We start from the raw sequence: 23,111 nt of genomic DNA, 5'->3' as shown, positions 1-23,111 counted from the left end.
AATAATAATAAAAATTAAAAATTTTAGTGCAGTTTATAGTTTTCTGGGTATTGAAGACTTGTTTTGCAGTTGTATGCAGTACGAAATAAAAACTTGAGAAATGACTCGTTAGCATATATTATATTTTCTATTTCCATCTCAAGATGTAAATATTTCAGTATTTAGATTAAGAAAACCCAAAAACTGAAATCATGATTTAATTCCAACAAAATAGTGTTTTGTCCTTAACAAACTAGGTATAGAAGGAACATACCTCAAAATAATAAAAGCCATATATGACAGACTCACATCCAACATCATACTGAATGAGAGAAAGTTCAAAAGCATTCTCTCTAAGAACTGGAACAAAACAAGGATGCCCACTTTCACCACTTCCACTCAACATCGTACTGGAAGTCCTAGCCAGAGAAGTCAGGTAAGAGAAAGAAAATAGAGGTCATCCATATTGGAAAAGAAAAGGTCAAATTATCCCTAGTTGCAAATGATAAGATCTTATATCTAGAAAACCCGAAAGATTCCTCCAAAAGACTCCTAGAATTGAAAAATTCAGTAAAGTCTCAGGTTACAAAATTAATGTATATAAATCAGTAGTATTTCAAGTACTAACAGTCAAGCTGAGAATCAAATCAAGAACTCACTACCATTTATAATAACTGCAAAAAAATTAAGTACCTAGGAATACACTTAACCAAGGATGTGAAAGATTGCTATAAGAAGTACAAAACACTGATGAAATATTAATAATAAATCACTGATGATATAAACAAATGGAAAAACATCCCATGCTTATGGATTAGAAGAATCAATATTGGGAAAATGTCTATACTGCCCCAAGTGACTTAGAGATTCTCTGCATTCCCATGAAAATACTATTGTCATTTTTCACAAAATTAGAAAAAAGAATCCTAAATTTCATACAGAATAAAAAAGAAGCAAATAGCCAAAATAATCCTAGACAAAAAGAACAAATCTAGGGGTACCATATTATCAGACTTAAATGATATTGATACTACAAAGCTATAGTAAGTAAAACAGCCTGGTACTGTTGTAAAAGTAGACACATAGATCAGTGGAGTAGGGTAGAGAACCCAGAAATAAAACCACACCCTTAAAACCAGTTGATTTTCAACAAAGCAGAGAAAAACATACACTGAGGAAAGGACACCCTATTCTGTAAATGGTGCTGGGAAAATTGGGGGAGCTACATGCAGAAGAATGAAACTGGATCACTATCTCTCACCATATACAAAAATTAACTCAAGATGGATTAAAGACTTTAAGACCTGAAACCATAAAAATTCTAGAAGAAAAGTTAGGAAAAACTCTTTTGGACATCTGCCATGGCAAAGCATTTATGACTAATAGCCCAAAAGCAAATGCAACAAAAACAAAAATTAATAAATGGGACTTACTAAACTAAAAAGGTTTTGCATAGCAAAGGAAATAATCAGCAGAGTAAATAGACAGCCTACATAATAGGAGAAAATATTCACAAACTATAAATTAACAGGAGTAATGTCCAGAATCTATAAGGAATGCAAAGAAATGAGCAAGAAGAAAAAAAATAACCCCATTATAAAGTGGGTAAAAGACATGAGCGGGTATTTCTCTAAAGAATATATACAAATGGCCAAACAAACATAAAAAAATGTTCAATGTCACTAATCGTCAGGGAAATGAAAATTGAAACCACAATGAGGTACCACCTTCCTTCTGTCAGAATGGTGATTATTAAAAAGTCAAAAAACAACAGATGCTGATGTGGATATAGTGAAAAGGGAATGCTTATGCACAACTTGGTGGGAATGTAAATTATTAATAATACAACCTCTATGGAAAACAGTTTGGAGATTTCTTGAGGAACTAAAAGTGGATCTACTGTGTGATCCAGTAATCTCACCACTGGGTATCCACCCAAAGGAAAAGAAGTCATTGTGTTAGAAAGACATGTGTATGTTTATAGCAGCATAATTCACAATTGCAAAGGTGTGGAATCAGCCTAAGTGCCCACCAGCTAATGAGTGGATAAAGAAAATGCAGTATATATACACCATGGAATATTGCTTAGCCATTAACAAGAGGGAGATAATGTCTTTAGCAGTAACTTGGATGGAATTGGAGGTCATTACTCTAAGAGAAATAACCCTGGAACAAAAAAACCCAAATATCACATATTCTCACTTAAAAGTGGTAACTAAGCAATGGGTATGCACAGTCATATAGAGTGACTTAATGAATATTGGGGACTAATGGTAGAGGGTGTGGGATGAAAAGTTACATATTGGGTATAATGTTCACTATTCAGGTGACAGGTCAATTAAAAGCCTAAACTTCTCCACTGTGCAATTCATCTATATAACAAAACACTGCTTGTACCCCTAAATCTACTTAAATAAAAAATGAAAAAAAAATAGTGTTTTGTTACTTAAAGTTAACATGGTATTCTTGACAACCAAACACTGGTATTATAAATGCTATACACAAATTAACTTATTTATAATACTTTGAATATTAGCATTTGTATAGTGATGGGATTTGAACACTCTGATTTGGAATTCTCCTAAAAATCAAGAAAACAATATTCTGTAGTAAATGCCTGTGACAGCATGCCACTATTTGGTCCAAGGAAGAAGTCCTCACGTGTTACTTTTTCTGTAGTGTCCAGTTCTCATATGTAGTATTAGATGCTCCCCTACACTTGAATTAGTGCTATAATAGGATTTTCTATTTCAACTTGTCATTATGTTTTTAAATCTTACTCCTACTGAATTTCTGAGGGCAGGGACTGGATTTTATTCTACTTTGTATTCATAGTGTGTAACACACAGTTGATTATCACTAAATTTTGAGTAACTAAGTGAATGAAATGCAGAGGTGGGAAGGTTCTGTGGAATAGGTGGAATGTAAGAGGTGGATGCAGTTTTTATAGGTAGGGAGGAGGGCATTGTAATTACTGTTGTAATTTGTTTTTACAAGGCATTGAAAGATTGGCATATCCCCTAAAGAATATCTTGCTTCAAAATTACCTTCCCTATCTCATTTTCTTAAAAGTCTGAACCCATTTTCCCACAGTATAAAACTGCGAATATCTCCTAAGGTTTGGAAAGAGAGCAACATTGATTGATTTGTTCATTCTTTCATTTCACAAATGTCAATTGTGCTAGGTTTTAGACCTGGGCTGGCCAATGCAATAGCCACTAACCACATATGACTAGTTAAGTTTAAATTAATTAATATTAAAATTAAAAGTTTAGGTCTTTCTATACACATTAGCCACGTTTCAAGTGCTCTGTATCTTTGCTTGGCTACTGGCTACATTTTTGATAGTGCAGGGATAGGACATTTCCATCATCTCAGCATTGAATAGTGCTTATCTAGATACTGGAGATATACCAAAAACCCAAACCCAATAAAACCTACCTGGTCCCTGACTCAACCTAGTTCTGGGAAATAGAAGGATCAGCAAGCACCGCTAGTTCTAAATCAGACTAATATGTGAATGACAAGCCTGTTTCTGCCTTGAAGTTTTTCTATATTGTTAACTCAGTTAATCTATAATTGTTGGAATTTCAGTTGTAAGTGTTGAGTTGCAAAACCAGTGAAAACATTTAAACAAGATGAGCTGTGGAACTTGCCAAATAAGTAAAAGAGCTTTGCTAAGGAGTCTGTTCTTAGCAACTGTAAACTATGTCTCTCTCTTTTTTCCCAACCTAAAATGAGAAATGAATTTACAGGTTGTTTTTATTAAAAACAAAATATTCTTGTAATGATGTGGTCTCCAGTAGCATATTGAGGCAGGGTTGCAAGTTACCTGTAAGTTTAAAGATTTTTTTTCCAGTGGGTTCTGCCTACATTGTGTTATTTATTATGTCATGTAAAAGATAAAACTTGCAAAATAGTCTCAGTTCTACATTTTTATTTGTATCTAGAATTTTATGTGAAATTTCCAATTAAGGTTTATAGTTTTAAGATTCTATCCCATCTATTCGTGTAGCACTATTACTATGTAGCGGTAGTAGCTTTTTGGGTGGGACAGAAGAGGAGAAAGAACAATGTGTTTTTTTTTTTTTTTTTTCATTAAAATTTTTTAAAGGAGGAAGGTTTTTATTTTTATTTTATTTTATTTTTTGAGACAGAGTCTCACTCTGTTGTCCGGGCTAGAGTGCCGTGGCGTCAGCCTAGCTCACGCAACCTCAGACTCCTGGACTCAAGCGATCCTCCTGCCTCAGCCTCCCGAGTAGCTGGGACTTAGGCATGTGCCACCATGCCTGGCTAATTTTTCTATTTTTAGTAGAGAATGGGGTCTGACTCTTGGCTCAGGCTGGTCTCAAACTCCTGAGCTCAAAGGATCCGCCTGCCTCACCCTCCCAGAGTGCTAGGATTACAGGCGTGAACCACCACGCCTGGCCAGAACAATCTTAATGTGTAGGTTTTCTTGATTATAAAAGTAATGTTTATTATTGTATATTTAAAAAATAAAGTATGAAGAAGAAAATAAATGACCCAGGTATTTATCACAATCATGATTTTTCTGTATTTTTCCCTAGTATCTCTTTTTTTACATGTATGTGATGACTTATTACCAAATGGAGGTTCTGCTTCTTTCATTAAGTTTTGTTTAATAAATTGCTTTTTGTAATGGCATAATATGTCACTTGGATAAATTATATTTCATTCCTTAATTGTTACATATTTAGGTTCCTTTGGACACTTCTCTATAGTTTCTTATATTGAAATTTTACACTTGGATATTCTAGATGGTGCGTACAGCCATTCATATACCTTTAGCTAAAGAAGAAATTTTTATCTGCTAGGTCCTCCTAATCAATTCTGAATTACTGTTTTGGTTACAATTGAAGCATTGAGGATAAAGGTCTTACATAATGAGTAGATTGGGTTCCTAGACTTCGGAACCACATTTCCTTCCATTCTGAATGTCCTTAGGCATGAAGGTTTTTTGGTTTTTTGGGGGGTTTTTTTTGAAACATTTGATTAATTCCTTAAATAGATCAATGGGAATAGAATTACTGGGTCAAAGGTATTGAACTCTGAAATTTCTTGGCACATATTACCAAGTTGTTTTCCAGAAAGAAGATGCCAATTTATACTCCCAAATACAAGGCAGTGTACTTGACAACCTAAGAATAAAGGGAATAGCCTCAACCTGATAAAGGGCAGGTTTCCATCCTTGTGGAAAACAAGGATGTCTGTACTTAACACTTCTGTTCAACAGTATACTAGAGGTTCTTGCCAGGGCAACTAGGCAAGAAAATTAAATTTAAAGTATTTAGATTGGAAAGGAAGAAGTAAAACTATCTTTAGTTAGCATGTATATGTGAAAATCTGAAAAATCCTGTGGAATCCACTAAAAATATTAGAACTAATAAATGAGATCAGCAAAGGTAGCAGGGTACAAGATCAATACACAAAAACAGCTGTTCTGTACACAAGAAATAAACAGTCCAAAGTGAAACTAAGAAAACAATTTAATTTATAAAAGCCTTAAAAAGAATAAAGTATCTAAGAATAGATTGACAAAAGAAGTGTAAGTCTTATACTTTGAAAACTAGAAAGTATCATTGAAAGAATTTATAGAAGACCTAATTAAATGAAAAGGCATTGCATATTCGTGGATTGGAAAACTTAGTATTATTAAGATGACAGTACTTCCCAAATTGATCTACATATTCAGCACAGTTCCTATCAAATCATAGCTGGCTTCTTTTCATAATCTGACAAGATGATCCTAAAATTATAATTTTAAATATAAATTATATATTATATGTGATAATATATGAAAGTTCAGGAGAGCTAGAAGCCAAAAAAAAATCTTAAAACAGAAGGGCAAAGTTGGAGAGAGACCTTACACTTCTCAATTACAGATCTTACTATTAGATTATTAAGTATAGAATGTCCAATTTCCTTAACCGCTAAGTTTGATAGTTGATATCTCTGACATTTCACTTTGACACTTCTTGGTTTTTTTTTTTTAATATGAAATTATATCCTCATTTTTTCAAATGTGTGCTTTAGTTTGTGATTATCTTTAAGATTTTTTTAGAGCAATATTTGCAAAACCATAGATAAATAAAAAATTCATGTTATTTTTGAATATGAGTTCCATGGTGGAACCAATGCAGCACAGACAGCTCAAACTATCAATGAAGTGTTTGGGAAGGATGTGGCCAATGAAGATATAGTATGTCGATGGTATGTGAAGTTCCATTCTGGTGATTTTAATCTTGAAAATGAACCACATGGATGACCTGAGTTCAAGGTGGATAATGATGAGCTGAAAGCTGTAGTAGAAGCAAATCCATCTCAACCTATGTGTAAATTAGCAGCAAGGTTTTATGTTATTATTCAACAGTATTGGACCATTTGAAACAAATGGACAAGGTAAAGAAGCTGGATAGGTGAGTACTGCATGGATTAAATGGCCGTCAGAAGAAAATTCTTCTCAAGGCTTGTCTTTCTTTACTGTCAACATAAAGGCGAACCATTTCTACACTGTATTGTTACATATAGTGCAAAATGGACTCTTTTTTGATCATAGCAAGCATTCGGCACAATGGTTAGATAAAGATGAAGTGCTGAAACACAGTCCCACAGCTTTTTTTATCAGAAAAAGCTGATGGTGTCTGGTGGTCTAGCACTGGCATTATCCACTACAGCTTCATGAAACCTGGCCAGTGGATCACGGTGGCTGTCTACTGCAAACAAGTGGATGAATGATGAGGATGCTTGTGATTAAGCAGCTGAGATTTGTCAGTAGAGACAGGCTAGTACTCTTGCAAGACCACATGTTGCAAAAAAGAATGCTGCACAAACCACTGCAGCTGGACTTGGACAGTCTCTGTCATCCACCATATTCACCAGGCCTTGCTCCAACTGACTACCACTTCTTCCAGGCTTTGGACCACTTCCTGCAAGGAAAAATATTCAGTTCTCAACAAGCTGTGGAAAACACTTTTCGCGATTTCATTGCCTCTCAATCTCCAGGCTTCTTTGCTGCTAGCATAAACAAACTACCACCACTAAGATGACAAAACTGTGTTGATAGTTTAGGCACGTGCTTTGATTAATTGTAGTGCTTCTTGTTTGAGATATGATAAACTAAGCTTTTGATTTGAAATCCGGACATTTCACATATAGTGACCTAATGCAAATCTAAAATGATCAATATTGTCTGGTATTAGCATTAGGATAAACATGTAGATCAGTAATAAAATTGAGAGCCTAGAAATAGCCTCTCTCATTTATGTAGGATCACTGAATTTTGATAAGGGTGCCAGGATAACTCAGTGGGAAAGAATAGCTTTCTCATCAACTGTTGCTAATACAGCTGTATATTTACATGCAAAAGATTGAAGTTGGACCCTTTTGTCATACCATGCACAATAATTAACTGGAAACTGATCAATGACTTATATATAAGAGATAAAACCATAAAACTCTAGGGAGAAAATATAGGAGTAAATCTTTGTGATCTTGGATTAGGCAAGACCTTATTAGATATGACACACAAAACAAGCAATAAAAGAAAAATAAATTGGACTTCATCAAAATAAAAACTTTTGTCCTTTATAGCTGTGGTTCCCAACCCCTGGGTCTCCGAGTACTGGGTCCATGGCCTATTAGGGACTGGCTGGCTGCACAGCAAGAGGTGAGCAGTGATGAGCAAGTGAACCTTCATTTGTATTTACAGCCACTACCCCATTGCTGGCATAATCACAAAAGGTCCACCTCCTGTCAGATCAGTAGCAGCATTAGGTTCTCATAGGAGCGTGAACCCTACTATAACTGCACATGGAAGACTAAATAATAAAAAAGACTAAATAATAAATAATTAAAATGTGGGCAAATATCTGAATAGATATTTCTTCAGAGAAGTTATGCAAGTGGCCAATAAGCACATGAAAAGATGTTTAACATCATAGCCATTAGGGAAATGCAAATCAAACCCACAATAAGATACTACTTCACGCCTATTAGGATGGCTATTATAAAAAACAAAACAAAATGACAAAAAAAAAAAAAAAAGAAAAGTTGGTAAAGATATGCAGAAATCAGAACCCTTACTTATTCCTGGTGGAAATGTACAAATGGTGTGGCTACTATAAAAAACAGTGGGCCGGGCGCGGTGGCTCACGCCTGTAATCCTAGCTCTCTGGGAGGCCGAGGCGGGCGGATTGCTCGAGGTCGGGAGTTCAAAACCAGCCTGAGCAAGAGCGAGACCCCGTCTCTACTATAAATAGAAAGAAACTAATTGGCCAACTAATATATATAGAAAAAATTAGCCGGGCATGGTGGCGCATGCCTGTAGTCCCAGCTACTTGGGAGGCTGAGGCAGCAGGATTGCTTGAGCCCAGGAGTTTGAGGTTGCTGTGAGCTAGGCTGACGCCACAGCACTCACTCTAGCCTAGGCAACAAAGTGAGACTCTGTCTCAAAAAAAAAAAAAAAAAAAAAAAAAAAAAAAAAAAAAAAAAAAACAGTGTAACAGTTCCTCCAAAAAATTAGAAATATAGACCAGGTGCGGTGGCTCATACCTTAATCCTAGTACTCTGGGAGGCCAAGGCCAGCGGATTGCTCAAGGTCAGGAGTTCGAAACTAGCCTGAGCAAGAGCAAGACCCCGCCTCTACTAAAATAGAAAGAAATTAATTGGCCTACTAAAAATATATAGAAAAAACTAGCCGGGGATGGTGGCACATGCCTGTAGTCCCAGCTACTTGGGAGACTGAGGCAGTAGGATCGCTTGGGCCCAGGAGTTTGAGGTTGCTGTGAGCTAAGCTTACTCCACGGAACTCACTCTAGCCTGGGCAACAAAGTGAGACTCTGTCTCAAAAAAAAAAAAAAATTAGAAATATAATTACCATGTAATCCACCAATTCTGCTACTGGGTATATATCCAAAAGAATTGAATTCAGCATCTCAAACATGATCTTTTTAAGCTCATGTTTATACCAGCATTATTCATAATACCCCAAAGGTAGAAGCAACCCAAGTGTCCTTGGATGGAAGAATTGTTAAATGAAATGTGGTATGTACATACAATGAAATGTTGCTCATCCTTGAAAAGGAAGGATATGTAGTACACATGCTACAACGTGGATGTATGTTGAATACATTATATTATGTGAAATAAGCCAGTCATGAAGGACAAATACTGTATGTGTGATTCCACTTATATGAGGTACCTAGGGGAGTCAAATTCATAGATAGAAAGTAGAATGATGGTTGCCAGGGACTGGAGAGAGGGGGAAATGGGGAGTTTTTTGGGTTTTTTTTTAATTTTTTTTTTTTTTTTGAGACAGTCTCACTCTGTTGCCCTGAGTAGAGTGACATGGTGTTAGCTTAGCTATAGCAACTTCAAACTCCTGGGCTCGAGCAACCCTCCTGCCACAGCCTCCTAAGTTACTGAGACTACAGATGTGTGGCATGGTGCCTGGGTAATTTTTCTATTTTTAGTAGAGATGGGTCTCGCTCTTGCTTAGGCTGGTCTCAAACTCCTGAGCTCAGGCAGTCCTCCTGTGTTGGACTTCCAGAGTGCTAGGATTACAGGTGTGAGCCACCTTACCTGGCCGTTAGGGCCGTTGTTTAATGGGTACAGAGTTTCAGTTTTTCAAAATGAAAAAAATTCTGAAGATATGTGGTGGTATACAACAGTGTGAATTTACTAACACTACTGAACTGTATACTTAAAAATGATTAAGATGGTAACTTTTATGTTACGTGTATTTTACCACAACCTTTTAAAGTAAAAGGATAAAGTGATACATGCTACCATATGGATAAACTGAGAAAATATGTTAATTGTAACAAGCTATTCAGAAAAGACTATGTATTATATGGTTCCATTTATATGAAATGTCTAAAATAGGCAAATCCACAGAGACAGAAAGTAGATTAGTGGTTGCCAGAGACAAGGGGAGGGGACTAGAAATGAGGAGTGACTGCTAATAGGTATGAGGTTTCTTTTTAGGGTGGTGAAAATGTCTCAAATTTATTGTGATGATTGTAGAACTCTGTAAATACACTCAATCCAATTGAATTGTATACTTTTAAGTGGGTGAATGTACAATAAATGAGTAATATCACAATAAACCTATTCAAGAAAGAAACCATAACTAGCTCACAAAAATTTTGAGTTTGGTGAAAATACTGTGCATATTAAGAGGCATAAACCTTGTGGGGGAGTGTCTGGTATAGAAGATGAGGCTGGAAAGATAAGGTGCCTGTCAAGAATGATGCTTGACCTCAAATACTCTTCCACGGAAGCAAAATATTAAGTAATTTTTACTTCACACAAAAATGGTGCAGAGCTTATTGTGTATTTCAAGCAGCATTTTTAGTAATTTTATCTCATCTCTGACAATTTGATAGGCAAAAAATGATATATTTTTAATATTTTTTTTACTGTGGAGCTTCAATCATTTCTTGTGCTTAGAGGCCATTTATATTTCTTTATCCATGTGTTGCCTGTTTACGTCCTTTGCCCATTTTTTTTTAACTAAGGTATTAGTGTTTTTCTAAATTGATTTTAAACATATTTTTTACATTGTAAGAATGTTCATCTTTTGACTGAATGACATTAAAAACTATCCAGGCATCTGGTTTTCCTGCTCTCCATATGTTTTTTATGTTAGTGATCAATAAGTTTTTGGCGGGATTGAATTGGGAAGAAAAATAATATAAACAGATTATAGTCTGTTTCAGACTAACCAATCTTTCATGATAGTGACTTTTGCTTAATCAGTAGAAGATACAGGAAGATGTTTCAGTTATGTTTAATAAGATACACTGAACAGTGCTTTTAAAGAAAAAATTAAAATCTTAATTTGGAATGACTTTGTACTTTGGGTTACAAGGAAGTATGATTAGCACCATGTGTTGAAATTTAAACAATATAAAGAGATCAAAATGTGTTACATGCCCATCAGGAAATGATCCATGGCAAAAGGATTATCAGGAGTTAGGGAAAAGGAATCTGTGGAAAAGTAGGGAAGGGTAGAGAGGAATGAAAAGGTTGGGGGTAGCTTTCCCCAGTCACTGTTGCCTGAATGTGTGAACAAAAAATATGTGCTTTTAGAACAGGTATTATAAGGTAATGGTGATATATAATAGTTAAGAGCATGAGTTAGAATCCTGCTTTTTTATTTACTTTGTGTTTCCCTCATCTGGAAACTGTGGGAAATAATACTTGACTCATAGATTTGTTGTGATTATTTAATGAAATAATGCATGTGAAGTACCCCACCTAGAATATATGGCACATAATAAGCACACAGCAGTAAAATTGGCTATTATAGCTTAGTGGTAGACTGACTGTGAGGGCAGTATTAGATCACTAATAGAATAATTATTTATTAGACAGAGAGGAAGTTGTTTTGGAAGGAATGGATATTTTAGTTTTAGTCCTCCAGTGAAATTTCATTATGTGGTGATCAGACATCAGGAATAGAGTTGATCCAGAAGTTAAAAGAAACATTTTTTTCCTCCCCTCCTTCCCCTCCCTTCCATCTCTTCCCTCCCTTCCTCCTCTCCCCTCACCTCCCCTTCTTTCTCTTTCCTCCCCCCTCCCCTCTGTCTGTCCATCTGTCCGCGTTGTCTTTTCTTTCGTTTCCTCCTTCCTGCCTTCTTCCCCGCCTCTTGTCTTTTCTTGGTTTCTTGCTTGCTTTCTTACCTTCCTCCCTTCCCCTTCCCTCCCATCCGTCCTCCCTTCCTCCCTTCCTTTCTTCAGTGACAATACCTTGATGATGAAAGTTTTTCTGAAAGTTTAGCAGTGTCTAATTATTACAAGTAAAAGTTGTCAAGGAAAGTGAAGAACTTCAGTCACATCTGACTGACTATGGTTAACCCACCTGCAAGAAAAAAGTGAGTCCTTACCTTGGTTGCTTGGTTGTGATCAAACTCAAACAGGCAGTCAAAGGAGGACAGAAGAGTGAAACTCAGTAACAGACAGTAAGAGAGCTGCAAATAGCTGAAGCCTTGGTGTGGGTTAGAAATGGAAAGTAGAGGGGTAGTTACTGAGCAGATGCTGTGACATTGAGATTACTGTGGCCAAAAAGAGTTCTGCAGAGGGAAAAATGCAGTGAAGAATGGAAGTGGCAGAGTGCCATTTAGGGCACATTAAACTAAAAGATAACTTGTATTGCTGTACAGTTTGTGAGCTCTCTCTGAGAAAGCTAATAATTAACTGCTGTTTCTTCATGGTGAGGATAGGACAGTCAGGCTGGGGAATTGCCATGTAGTAGTTGTATGAACATGGGTAAATTATTTAATGTCTCCGAGCCTTGTGTTACAAGGAGATAATTGTGTTCTTTGGGATATTGTGAGGCCTAAATGAAATAATATGTGAAGTATTTTCACCTCTGTAATAGTTTACCATTCTTTCTTTATGGTTGCCATTACAGTCAACCTGTATATACTAGGATATTACTCTTACTATGACATGTTATAGGAGATACTTTTTATGGAGTAGTTGACCCATCATACAATTACCATTTAAGACTTTTTTCTCATTTATTTTAGTTTGTGTTTAAAAATGTGTTGAAAATCAGGTGTTAGAGTTTGGGAGGTATTATGCCAGTTGTTGGATTTTTAAGAGTATGTCATCTGATGATGAAAAGAAGCATGAATTGTGTCATAACTGTTCTTTTAAACACATAGGCACAGTTCTCTTTAGCTCATAAAAGATTTTTTTATAAAAGGACATAAACAGGGAATAAGAAAAATTTTCCAGTAAATGTAAGAAAAAATATTCAGCTTCACTATAATGAAATAAATGTAATTTAAATGGGATGTATTTTTTACCTTTCAAAAACTGGTAGTGTTTTTAAAACAACTTTTCTTTCTTAATTTTTTTTCTGAATTACAAAATTTTTTTCTGAATTTACAAAATTACATGGTTTAATTAAAACATGGGGCCGGGCGCTGTGGCTCACGCCTGTAATCCTAGCTCTTGGGAGGCCGAGGCGGGCGGATTGCTCAAGGTCAGGAGTTCAAAACCAGCCTGAGCAAGAGCGAGACCCCGTCTCTACTATAAATAGAAAGAAATTAATTGGCCAACTGATATATGTATAAAAAATTAGCCGGGCATGGTGGCGCATGCCTGTAGTCCCAGCTACCCGGGAGGCTGAGGCAGAAGGATCACTTGAGCCCAGGAGTTTGAGGTTGCTGTGAGCTAGGCTGACACCACGGCACTCACTCTAGCCTGGGCAACAAAGCGAGACTCTGTCTCAAAAAAAAAAAAAAAAAAACATGGGACACAAAGCTTGCTTTCTCCCACCAATCCCCTTTATTGCTTCTCTTAAAAAACAAAAACAAGAACATTGGAAATAGAAAAATAAAAGCATAAATGAGTAGAAAGGGGGTGTGCATATGTAGCAGATGTGAATGCCATGGGCAACAATAAAGAGATACTAGAGTCTCCCCACTGTTTCAGTTTCTTTCTAGACTTTTTTTTTGTGTAAAACAAGTATATACGTTATTTTATCTATTAATTTTACAAAACTGAGGATATAACATGCACTATTCTGAAAAATAGATATTTTTGTGTGCCATTATATAGCTATTAAAAAAAAAAGATAGTATTCTTTACTTTTGCAATTTGAATGTATTTGGTTTTATTAAGTTTGCCCCATCATGACAGCTACTATCCCAGAGGTGACTGTAAAGGTGCAGGCAGCCCCACCAACAAGATCAGCTCCTCCTGTCAGGTCCTGGCCATCCTGTGCATGCTGCAAGCTGAGGCTTTGAGGGGAAAATAATACATCTCCTTAAAATAAGAGGAAAAATAAATATAAGACCGTGTCTTATTTTCGGGGAAACACGGTACTACAGTAAATGGTGGCAGTTTTATGGAGGACTCATAATTAAGCTGAATAAACGCTGCTTAAATATAAAAAGTATACTTTTAAGATGGTGATGATAAGGTTATAGGTGAATTCAGTTGTAGGTAAAGTTTTAAAAAAAACAAGGTAAATTTAAAAGATCGAGTTACTTTAAACAAATTAAAAAGTTACAAATTAATCTGAAATTCCCAAAATTAGTTCATGTGTTAGTCTTTAGAAAAAGTAATTTTGCTTGTTTTAACTCTAGACAATTCTCTTCAAAGTAGGCCAAAAAAAATTATGAAAACATCACTAAAAAAGAACCAACATACTTTTAATGAAAATTAATTTAGACACTTTTAATGAATCTAAGAAAAAGAATTGGTGTTTTTAATTAAAAATCATTACAGCCATGTGGGTTATTTTCTCCTCAGATTTATGGTTAGCAAAACTGAGACTTAAGGGCTACTAGACCAGTCTTTTATTTGTTTTTAATCAGTTCCTTTTTCTATTCTGCAAGTTAAAGATTCCCATTCAGCTTCTTTTCTCATTCTCCTAAATAGAAGACGCTGCTTCATTTTTGCACAGAAAGTCACACTTCGTAAGAACTCACTTTCTCAACTTTTAACTTTTCATACACTCGCTTCACTTTGTGTCCATTTCACTTTTTTGTCTCAGAGGATCTAATATTTCTCCTTCCTACTTGAAGCTGATTCCTTCAAGTTCCTAAGAAATTTTGATTCATGTTATCTCTTCTGTGGTTTCAGTTGCTTCCCTCTCTACTAGCACTAGCTTCTTACCTTCAGCACTAAATGTACTCAGATCTCTGCTGTCTTAAAACAAAAAAAATCTGTCTCTAATTTGTGTCTGCATATGGATTATTACTCTGTTTTGTTCCTTCTCTTTGTTGCCAGACTTTGTGAAAGAGGAATCAGTACTTGCTATCTGTACTTCTTGCTTTGTTGTTCACTCATTTTGGATTTTCTCACCTACTTTATGGGGATATGGACAGTAATAATCTCTTGCCAAAACTATTTTCCGTTTTTTCTTACTTGACATGGGCAGCATTTATTATGTTGACTTGCTTTTTAAATCTCCTGGCTTTTCTGAAAGAGCTGTCTTCAGGCTTGCTTTCTCCCTCTCTGACAGTTGCTTCATAGCCCTCCTCTCTGGCTCTTCTCTCTCTCCTTGCCTTATTAAATGTTGGTGTTCCCTGGGGGTGTGTCCTCGGTGGTAGTCTTTCTTCTGAAATACTCTCTTAGCTTTGTGGTTTTTATCATCATTTTTTCTATGCCATATAAAAATATTTCCAGATTTGAGCTGCAGATAATAGCTACAGCTATTTTCTAGATATTTCCATGTTCATATTTCACAATGATATCTCAAATTCAGCATGCCCCTTACCCCCCATGAGCCTGCTTGCTGTTAGTCCTGCTTTAAATTTCAGCCTAAATATCTCTTGCTGATACCCTAGTCAGGTTTCATCTTTTGGGATATCCCTGAATTTCTAAACCTGTCAATTAAACCATTTTAATACTATAGTTATTTTATTTATATATTTAACTGCAGTGCTACCTTATGAGGCTCCTGATGATGGGCAACTCTTATTTATCCTGGTCCTTATAAACAGTAGACTTCTGTTGATTGTTTTGTTGGATAGTTCCACAAAGTTAAAGTGCCAAAATAATTGATATAGTATAAAGTTTTATAAAATAATTGATGTAAAGAGTTTATATAAAATGCTTCATTTAAAAATCACTTAAATTAGGTTTTGTCATTGTAGAGTTGTAGTTTTTTTTTTTTTTTTTTTTTTTTGAGACAGAGTCTCACTTTGTTGTCCAGGCTAGAGTGAGTGCCGTGGCGTCAGCCTAGCTCACAGCAACCTCAAACTCCTGGGCTCGAGTGATCCTTCTGCCTCAGCCTCCCGAGTAGCTGGGACTACAGGCATGTGCCACTATGCCCGGCTAATTTTTTTTTATATATATATCAGTTGGCCAATTAATTTCTTTCTGTTTATAGTAGAGACGGGGTCTCGCTCTTGCTCAGGCTGGTTTTGAACTCCTGACCTTGAGCAATCCGCCCGCCTCGGCCTCCCAAGAGCTAGGATTACAGGCGTGAGCCACAGCGCCCGGCCAGAGTTGTAGTTTTTTGATCCACATTTACTATCTGCTTGTATCTACTTCCAACTTTTGCTGACTTCCTAGTCTTAACAAATAGGATCTAGGTTAACACAAATAATTTCTAAAGTGGGTAATTGAAAGTTGATTGGTCTTTCATATCCTTTTCTTCGAATGGGGTTTTCCTCCATTAGGAATAATGTTACCCAAGAATTTTAAAACACATTTTTATAAATTGTGCTATGATTTTACTTTGCATTTCATAATCTTTTGGTTACATATGAAATACTATTTTGGAATCAGTAATATGTGAAAAATTTAGTTTCATCTCATTTGAAACAGTGTGCCATTGAATTTATTATTTTCTTGATGTAGTTTCTTCCTTCTTGCCTTATATAAACACTTTGAGAAGACAATAAAAACAAGTGCTTTATTCTCCCTTGGTTTTAAAACCAGTTCTGCCAACAGTTATTTTTCTATGTGAAGCATTTTTTTTTGTTGTTGCCAAAGTAAGCCAAGGTTTAGATTCTGTCTGTAGTAGTGGAAAAGGCCAGTCAGGGTCACTTCTTGGTCCTATTTGGCTATCTTTCATTACTTCCCCCTCACCCCCATTCTTCCTTACCTGTGGTTAACAAAAGGGAAGCACTAATAGCATCTCTCTCAAGTGCTAACCATGTGGGGAGAGTATTTTAGTAGCAGAAGTAATAATAGCTACCCTTTTTATCTTCACCACTGAAATTTGAAAGAAAAAGAAAATTCTCTGTAAAACTACTATTTTATAAAATAATTCAATTTGTCTTACTCTTCCCTCCTAAATGGTTAATGATCCCATAAATGACCACAACATTCCTTTACTTTGCCTGCAGATACCCTTTACTTAAAGCAGTTATTTCTTTTTTGCTTGAGACAGCCAAAACATACTATAGAAGGGCAAAGGGAGGTTCACTAAATTTCATACACCTTTGCTGTGTCTTATATTTCCTTCCCAGCCTACATTTTAAAATGAAAATACTAGGAAAAAAATGGGGAAATAATCTGAGTGATAAAATACTGTGGTACTTAAAGTGATAGTTGAACTATTTGCTTAAGCTAGTTCATTAACTTTTTAAACAACAAGCGATTTCAAGTTTATATTAATTAATCTGGTTTCTTGCAAAGCTGTTAGCTGGTCAGATAGGTGATTTTGTATCTTTCTGGTACATAATGTTAACCATGTATGTAAATTTAAAATTTTCCTGAAACCCCATTTAAAAAAGTAAAAGACAGGCGAAAGTAAAATTATTTTTAATAGTTATTTTATTTAACCCCAGATATCAAAGATTTTTGAGGTATTTTACATTTTTTGTTACTAAATCTTCAAAATCTGTTTTGTACACTTATAGCACATCTTATCTCAGCTGGTTCCAGCCGCATTTCAAGTGCTCAGTAGCCACATGTGACCAGTGCCTTCTGAATGGACAGTGTAGTCCTAAAATATAACTTGATATTGTCCTACTTTGGGATAGATATTGTATTCAATATCTTTTGGGGCCACCAAATTATCCTACTTTCTATAACAGCTTTGGCTTTTGTTTTTGTTTTTGAGGATCCAGCTTTCGTCTGTTCTTAATCCGTTTAGTTGTGAAGCCCACTCCATTTCTATGACTCAGATAAGCCAGTTTGAGCCTTCTAGTTCTCTTATCTGTGTGGTTGAAACTTTTGCGGAGATTTCATATGTAGAGTGAAGTCCTCTTATCTATAAAGTGCAAGCCTGTGGGCAATAAAGGGCTTTTGCAGCAAACATCTTGAAACAGTATAGGTTCTCAGAAAAGAGCAAGCAGTGAGAAATGGAGGGAGGGGAACCTAGACTCTTGTCATACGCTTTTTTTTTTTGAGACAGAGTCTCACTCTGTTGGCCAGGCTAGAGTGCCGTGGCTTCAGCCTAGCTCACAGCAACCTCAAACTCCTGGGCTCAAGCAATCCTCCTGACTCAGCCTCCCAAGTAGCTGGGACTATAGGCATGTGCCACCATGCCCGGCTAATTTTTTATATACTTTTAGTTGGCCAATTAATTTCTTTCTATTTTTAGTAGAGATGGGGTCTCGGTCTTCCTCAGGCTGGTTTCGAACTCCTGAGCTCAAACGATCCTCCTGCTTCGGCCTCCCAGAATGCTATGATTACAGGTGTGAGCCACCACGCCTGGCAGGTATCTAATAAAAAAATAAAAATTAATTTCCCATTTTATATTGCCATTTTCTGCCCAGCCTAGTGTTAACAGCCTAGTATGTACCCTTTGTGATTAAAAAAAATAGAGAAATAATAGAAAAATGTATTTAAAAAGTATTTAAACAGTCGACCCTTGAACAACATGGGTTTGAACTGTGTGAGTCCTCTTATATACATATTTTTTTCAGTAAATGTACTGGAAAATTTTTTTAGATTTGTGAGAATTTGGAAAAACTCACAGACGAACCATGTAGCCTAGAAATCGTAGAAAAATTAAGAGAAAGTTAGTTACGTCATACATTCATAAAATATATGAGGATATTAGTTTATATATTAATTGACTATGTTATTGGTGAGGCTATAGTCAACAGTAGCTATTAGTAGTTAAGTTTTTGGAGAGCCAAAAGTTATACATGGATTCTATCCTACCTCTCACATTATTCAATAGTCAAGTATATATACATAGAGAAAATTTGTGTGTGTGTGAGAGAGAGAGAGACAGACAGACAGACAGACTGAGGCAGTCAGGCAAGATCAAGCACAGAGAATCTGACAGAAACCCACATAGTAGTCTTTCTGCCTTAAAAATCTCCTGTGTTCATCTGTTCATCTTTCCCACCCCTGCAACTCTGGCAATGACTGATTTTTTTTTTTTTTTTTACAGTCTGCATAGTTTGCCTTTTCCAGAATGTCATATAGTAATAGTTGAAATCAAACAGTATATAGCCTTTTCAGATAGGCCTCTTTCTCTTAGCAGTTGAGGTTCTTCATGTCTTTTTTTGGATTGAAGCTCATTTCTTTTTATTGACAAATAATCTTCCATTGTCTAGATGTACCATAGTTTGTTTATCCATTCACCTGTTGAAGGGCACTTTGATTACTTCCAGATTTTGACAATTATGAACAAAGTGGTTATAAACATTCATATACAGTTTTTTGTGAGAATGTTTCACCTCCTTTGAGTAAATACTAAATAGGATTGTTGAATTATTTGGCAAGAGAATGTTTAGTTTTGTAAGAAACTGCCAAAGTATCTTCTAAGTGACTGTCATTTTGTGTTCCTACAAGCAATAAATTAGAGTTCCTGCTGCTCCACAGTCTTTTCAGCATTTGTGTTGTCACTATTTTGGATTTTTGTAATTCTAAAATTACATATATAGGTATATAGTAGTATCTTGTTTTAATTTGCAATTCTTTAATGAAATATGTTTAGGCCGGGTGTGCCTCACGCCTGTAATCCTAGCACTCTGGGAGGCCGAGGCGGGAGGATCATTTGAGCTTAGGAGTTCGAGACCAGCCTGAGCAAGAATGAGACCCCGTCTCTACTAAAAAATTAAAAATTAGCTGGACAACTAAAAGTATATATATAAAAAATTAGCTGGACATGGTGGCGCATGCCTGTAGTCCCAGGTACTCAGGAGGCTGAGGCAGGAGGATTGCTTGAGCCCTAGGAGTTTGAGGTTGCTGTGAGCTAGGCTGACGCCACGGCACTCTAGTCCGGGCAACAGAGTGAGACTGTCTCAAAAAAAAAAAAAGAAACATAATGTTTAGCATTTTTTCACATACTGAAAGATTTCCTACCTGTGCCTTGTCTTTTTATTTTCCTAAGTGTTTTTTGAAGAGTAGAAGTTTTAAATTTAACACTGTCCAACTTATCAGTTTCTTCTTTCACATATTACGATTTTGGTGGTGTCTTATCTAAAAAGTCATTGCCAAGCCCCGTTGGCTAGATTTTCTCCTATGTTACTTCTAGGAGACTAGTTTTGCAGTTTACAGTTAGGTCTGTGATCCATATTGAGTTAATTTTTGTGAAAGGTGTAAAGTTTATGTCTGGATTCATTTTTCTGTGCTTGTCAGCGTCCACTTGTTTCAGCAGCATTTGTTGAAAAGACTGTTCTTTCTCCATTAAAGTGCCTTTTCTCTTTTGTTAAAGATCAGTTGACTGTTCTTTTGGTTTTTTTTAATGGCTTTATTTCTGGGCTTTCTTACACTCTTCCATTAGTCTAGTTGTCTATTTTTTTACTAATACCATACTATATTGATTACTGTAGTTTTATAGTAAGTCATGAAGTTGGATAGTGTCAGTCCTCTAACTTTCTTCTCATTCAATATTGTGTTGCTATTCTGAGTCGTTTGCTATCCATATAAACTATAGAATCGTTTTGTTGATATCTGGAAAGTAACTTGCTGGGATTTTGATTGGGATTGCATTCAATCCATACATCAAGTTGGGAAGAACTAACATCTTGACAGTATTGAGTCTCTCTCCATGTATGTGGACTATCTCTCCATTTACTTGGGTCTTTTTTATTTCTTTCATCAGAATTTTATAGTTTTCCTCATATATAATAGATATACATTTTTAAAATTTCAGGTTCCAGTTGTTCATTATTGGTATATAAGAAAGCATCTGTGATTTGGTGTCTATCATTGATGTGGGATCATTCTCAGTCATTATTATTTAAATATTTTTACTATTTCTCCTCTCCTATTTCTGTTATGCATATATTAAGCCTTTTTAATTGTCCTATAGTTCTCGGATATTCTCTTGCTTTTTCATTCTTTTTTCTCTTTGCATTTTAGTTGTGGGAGTTCCTATTGACATACCTTCAAGCTCACTGATTCCTTGGCCATGTCTACTATATTGATGATCCTATCAAGACATTCTTTATTTCTGTTAGAGTATTTTTAATTTTGTTCATTTCCTTTTGATTCATTCTTAGTTGCCATTTCTCTATTTATAATACCTGACTGCTCTTGCATATTGTCACTTTTTTCAATAGAGTCCTTAGCATATTAATAGTAGGTTTTAAAAATTCCTGGTCTGATAATCCAATATTTCTACTATATCTAAGTCTGACTCTGATGTTTGCTTTGTTTCTTCAGACTGTGTTTTGGCATGCCTTGTAATTTTTCATTGAAAGCTGGACATGATGTATGGGATGGAAGGAAATGAGGTAAATAGGTCTTTAGTGTAAGGTTTTATGTTTAGTTGGCTAGGGGTTAGGCTATATTTACTGTTCCCTGTACCTATAAGGATCAGAGGCTAAAATTTCCTCTAGTGTCCTTGTTTTTTTCTTTCCTGTTGTGTTTCAGTTTCCCTGGAATTTCTTCTTAAATAAGGTCTGAGATGTGCAGTTCTTTCTGTTGTATTCTGCAGTTATAACATAGGAGCCACATTTATATAGTGGTAAGGTGTTAAGGGGAGGGAAAGTGTTCTGTTGATTTGTTTTCATTCTTTTAGTGAACCAGTGTCCCTGAACTGTGATCTTTATAAGTACTTCCTAATGATATTTTGCTTCCCTCTTCCATAAGTGAGATAGACATGCTAGAGGGTGCTGGAGTTTGGTATTTCCCTTCTCCCAGGTAGGTGAGGCTCTGGTAGAACCCCAGTTGTTTAGGCTCTGATAGTTTCTGTTGAGGGCAGGCCTTTTGAAGGACAGAATACTCTGGTCATATTGTATCATGACTACATTTTTCCTACTTCTGCTAGAAGCAGGGGATTTTTCTCTGGTCTTCACTATGATAATCTGGTAAGGCTTCTGGTGGTAAAAACTCACAAAAATGTGGGAGCTTTTTAAAACTGGGTCCCCCTGGAATTTTTAATTCAAACATGTTCACACTGAGCCTCCAGTAATTTGTCAGTTTATGGTTTAGGCTTTCCTACCCTGGTAATGGTTCTTATGGAGATTATTGTTCTGGTAAATCATGATTCTCTGTATCTCTTGCCTATAGGTTGCTTTTCAGTTTGTTCTTCTTTTTTCTTATTGTAAGCATGGTAATAGCAGCTTCTAACTTCTTACATTCCAGTTCAGAAACCAGAAGTCTCTGGTGCTAATTGTATTTTTTTGCTCTGTGTTATTAATTTTCTCATTAAAGAATACAATATACGTCTAGCTGCATGCTATACTACAGAATGAGTATACTAAATTTATTAAACGATTTGTCTATTGATAGACATTCAAGTTTTCTCAGCTTTTTTTCATTATAAACAGTAGTGCTAGAAATATTCTTGACATGTATATTTGCATGCTGGTACTATGATTTCCTTAGGTTTACTCCCAAAGGTGGGATAGCTAAGTCAAAGCATATTTGTATTTTTAATTAATAAATATTGTCTGATTATTTTTTCTAAATATTGTAACAGTGTATGAGTTTCCTTTCATTTGGCCGTCATTGTATGTTGTCAGTCTGATTGGTGAAAATGGTATCTCATCATTGCTTTGACTAGTACTTTCCTGAAAACTGGTGAGATAATGGAGCATCTTCCATATATTTATTTACCATTTTAATTTCCTCTGTGAATTCTTTTTTTGTGACATTGCCAGTTGCTTTCAGTTGGGTTATTTGTTTTTCCTTTTATCAATTTGAATATTAGGCACAATACCTAATACTTTAAAAAATTATTATTTGTATTTCTTACAGAAAAGTTAGAAAATGGTAGCATAAAAAGAATTATCCCTCTGCTCACACAGAGATAAATAACTGTTCTAAGAATTTTGATATCTGACATTTTTCTGAGGATATGCATATATAATTTCCTACCAAAATAAAATTTTACTTGGCATGTCATTTTAAAAATTATATTACATATTATTTTATTAATATTTAAATACAATGTAGGAAAAATATCAAGCAATACAACAAAAAACTTAAGAAAAATGCAGATCATGACCCACTAAATTGATTGTATGACCTACAGTTTGAAAAACATTGCCTTCAACTACATAAAATTATAACCTTCATAAAAATAAAAACCAAATTTAAAATGAGAACATAATATTTATCTTTTAATTCAAGATAATTTCTAAATATTTGCATTTAAAAAATCATTATTACTGAAATATCCAAACATATTTAAAAGTAGAGAAAATCATATAATGAACCCCAGTGTCCTCATCTTTTGCCTTTATAGTTACCATGTTCTGCTAATCTTATTTACCGCTCTCCACTTT

General features: G+C 35.5%; 1 protein-coding gene across 4 annotated transcripts in view; it reads left to right on the top strand.

The window, feature by feature from the left end:
* Positions 1-23,111, top strand: part of CDK13 (cyclin dependent kinase 13) — a 111,409-nt gene that overhangs the window by 41,151 nt on the left and 47,147 nt on the right. For 2 of the 4 annotated variants that reach the window (XM_076006289.1, XM_076006290.1), the window contains exon 6: positions 18,020-18,136. The exons of the other annotated variants lie outside the window; for them this stretch is intronic. In XM_076006289.1, the coding sequence (XP_075862404.1) occupies positions 18,020-18,136 (117 nt within the window). The remainder of the gene's footprint in view (positions 1-18,019; positions 18,137-23,111) is intronic. 4 annotated transcript variants of the gene reach the window in all.

The sequence above is a fragment of the Microcebus murinus genome, chromosome 9, assembly GCF_040939455.1.
Source record: "Microcebus murinus isolate Inina chromosome 9, M.murinus_Inina_mat1.0, whole genome shotgun sequence".
Taxonomy (NCBI): domain Eukaryota; kingdom Metazoa; phylum Chordata; class Mammalia; order Primates; family Cheirogaleidae; genus Microcebus; species Microcebus murinus.
The sequence above is the reverse complement of the archived record's forward strand: the minus strand, read 5'-3'. Positions and strand labels throughout refer to the sequence as shown.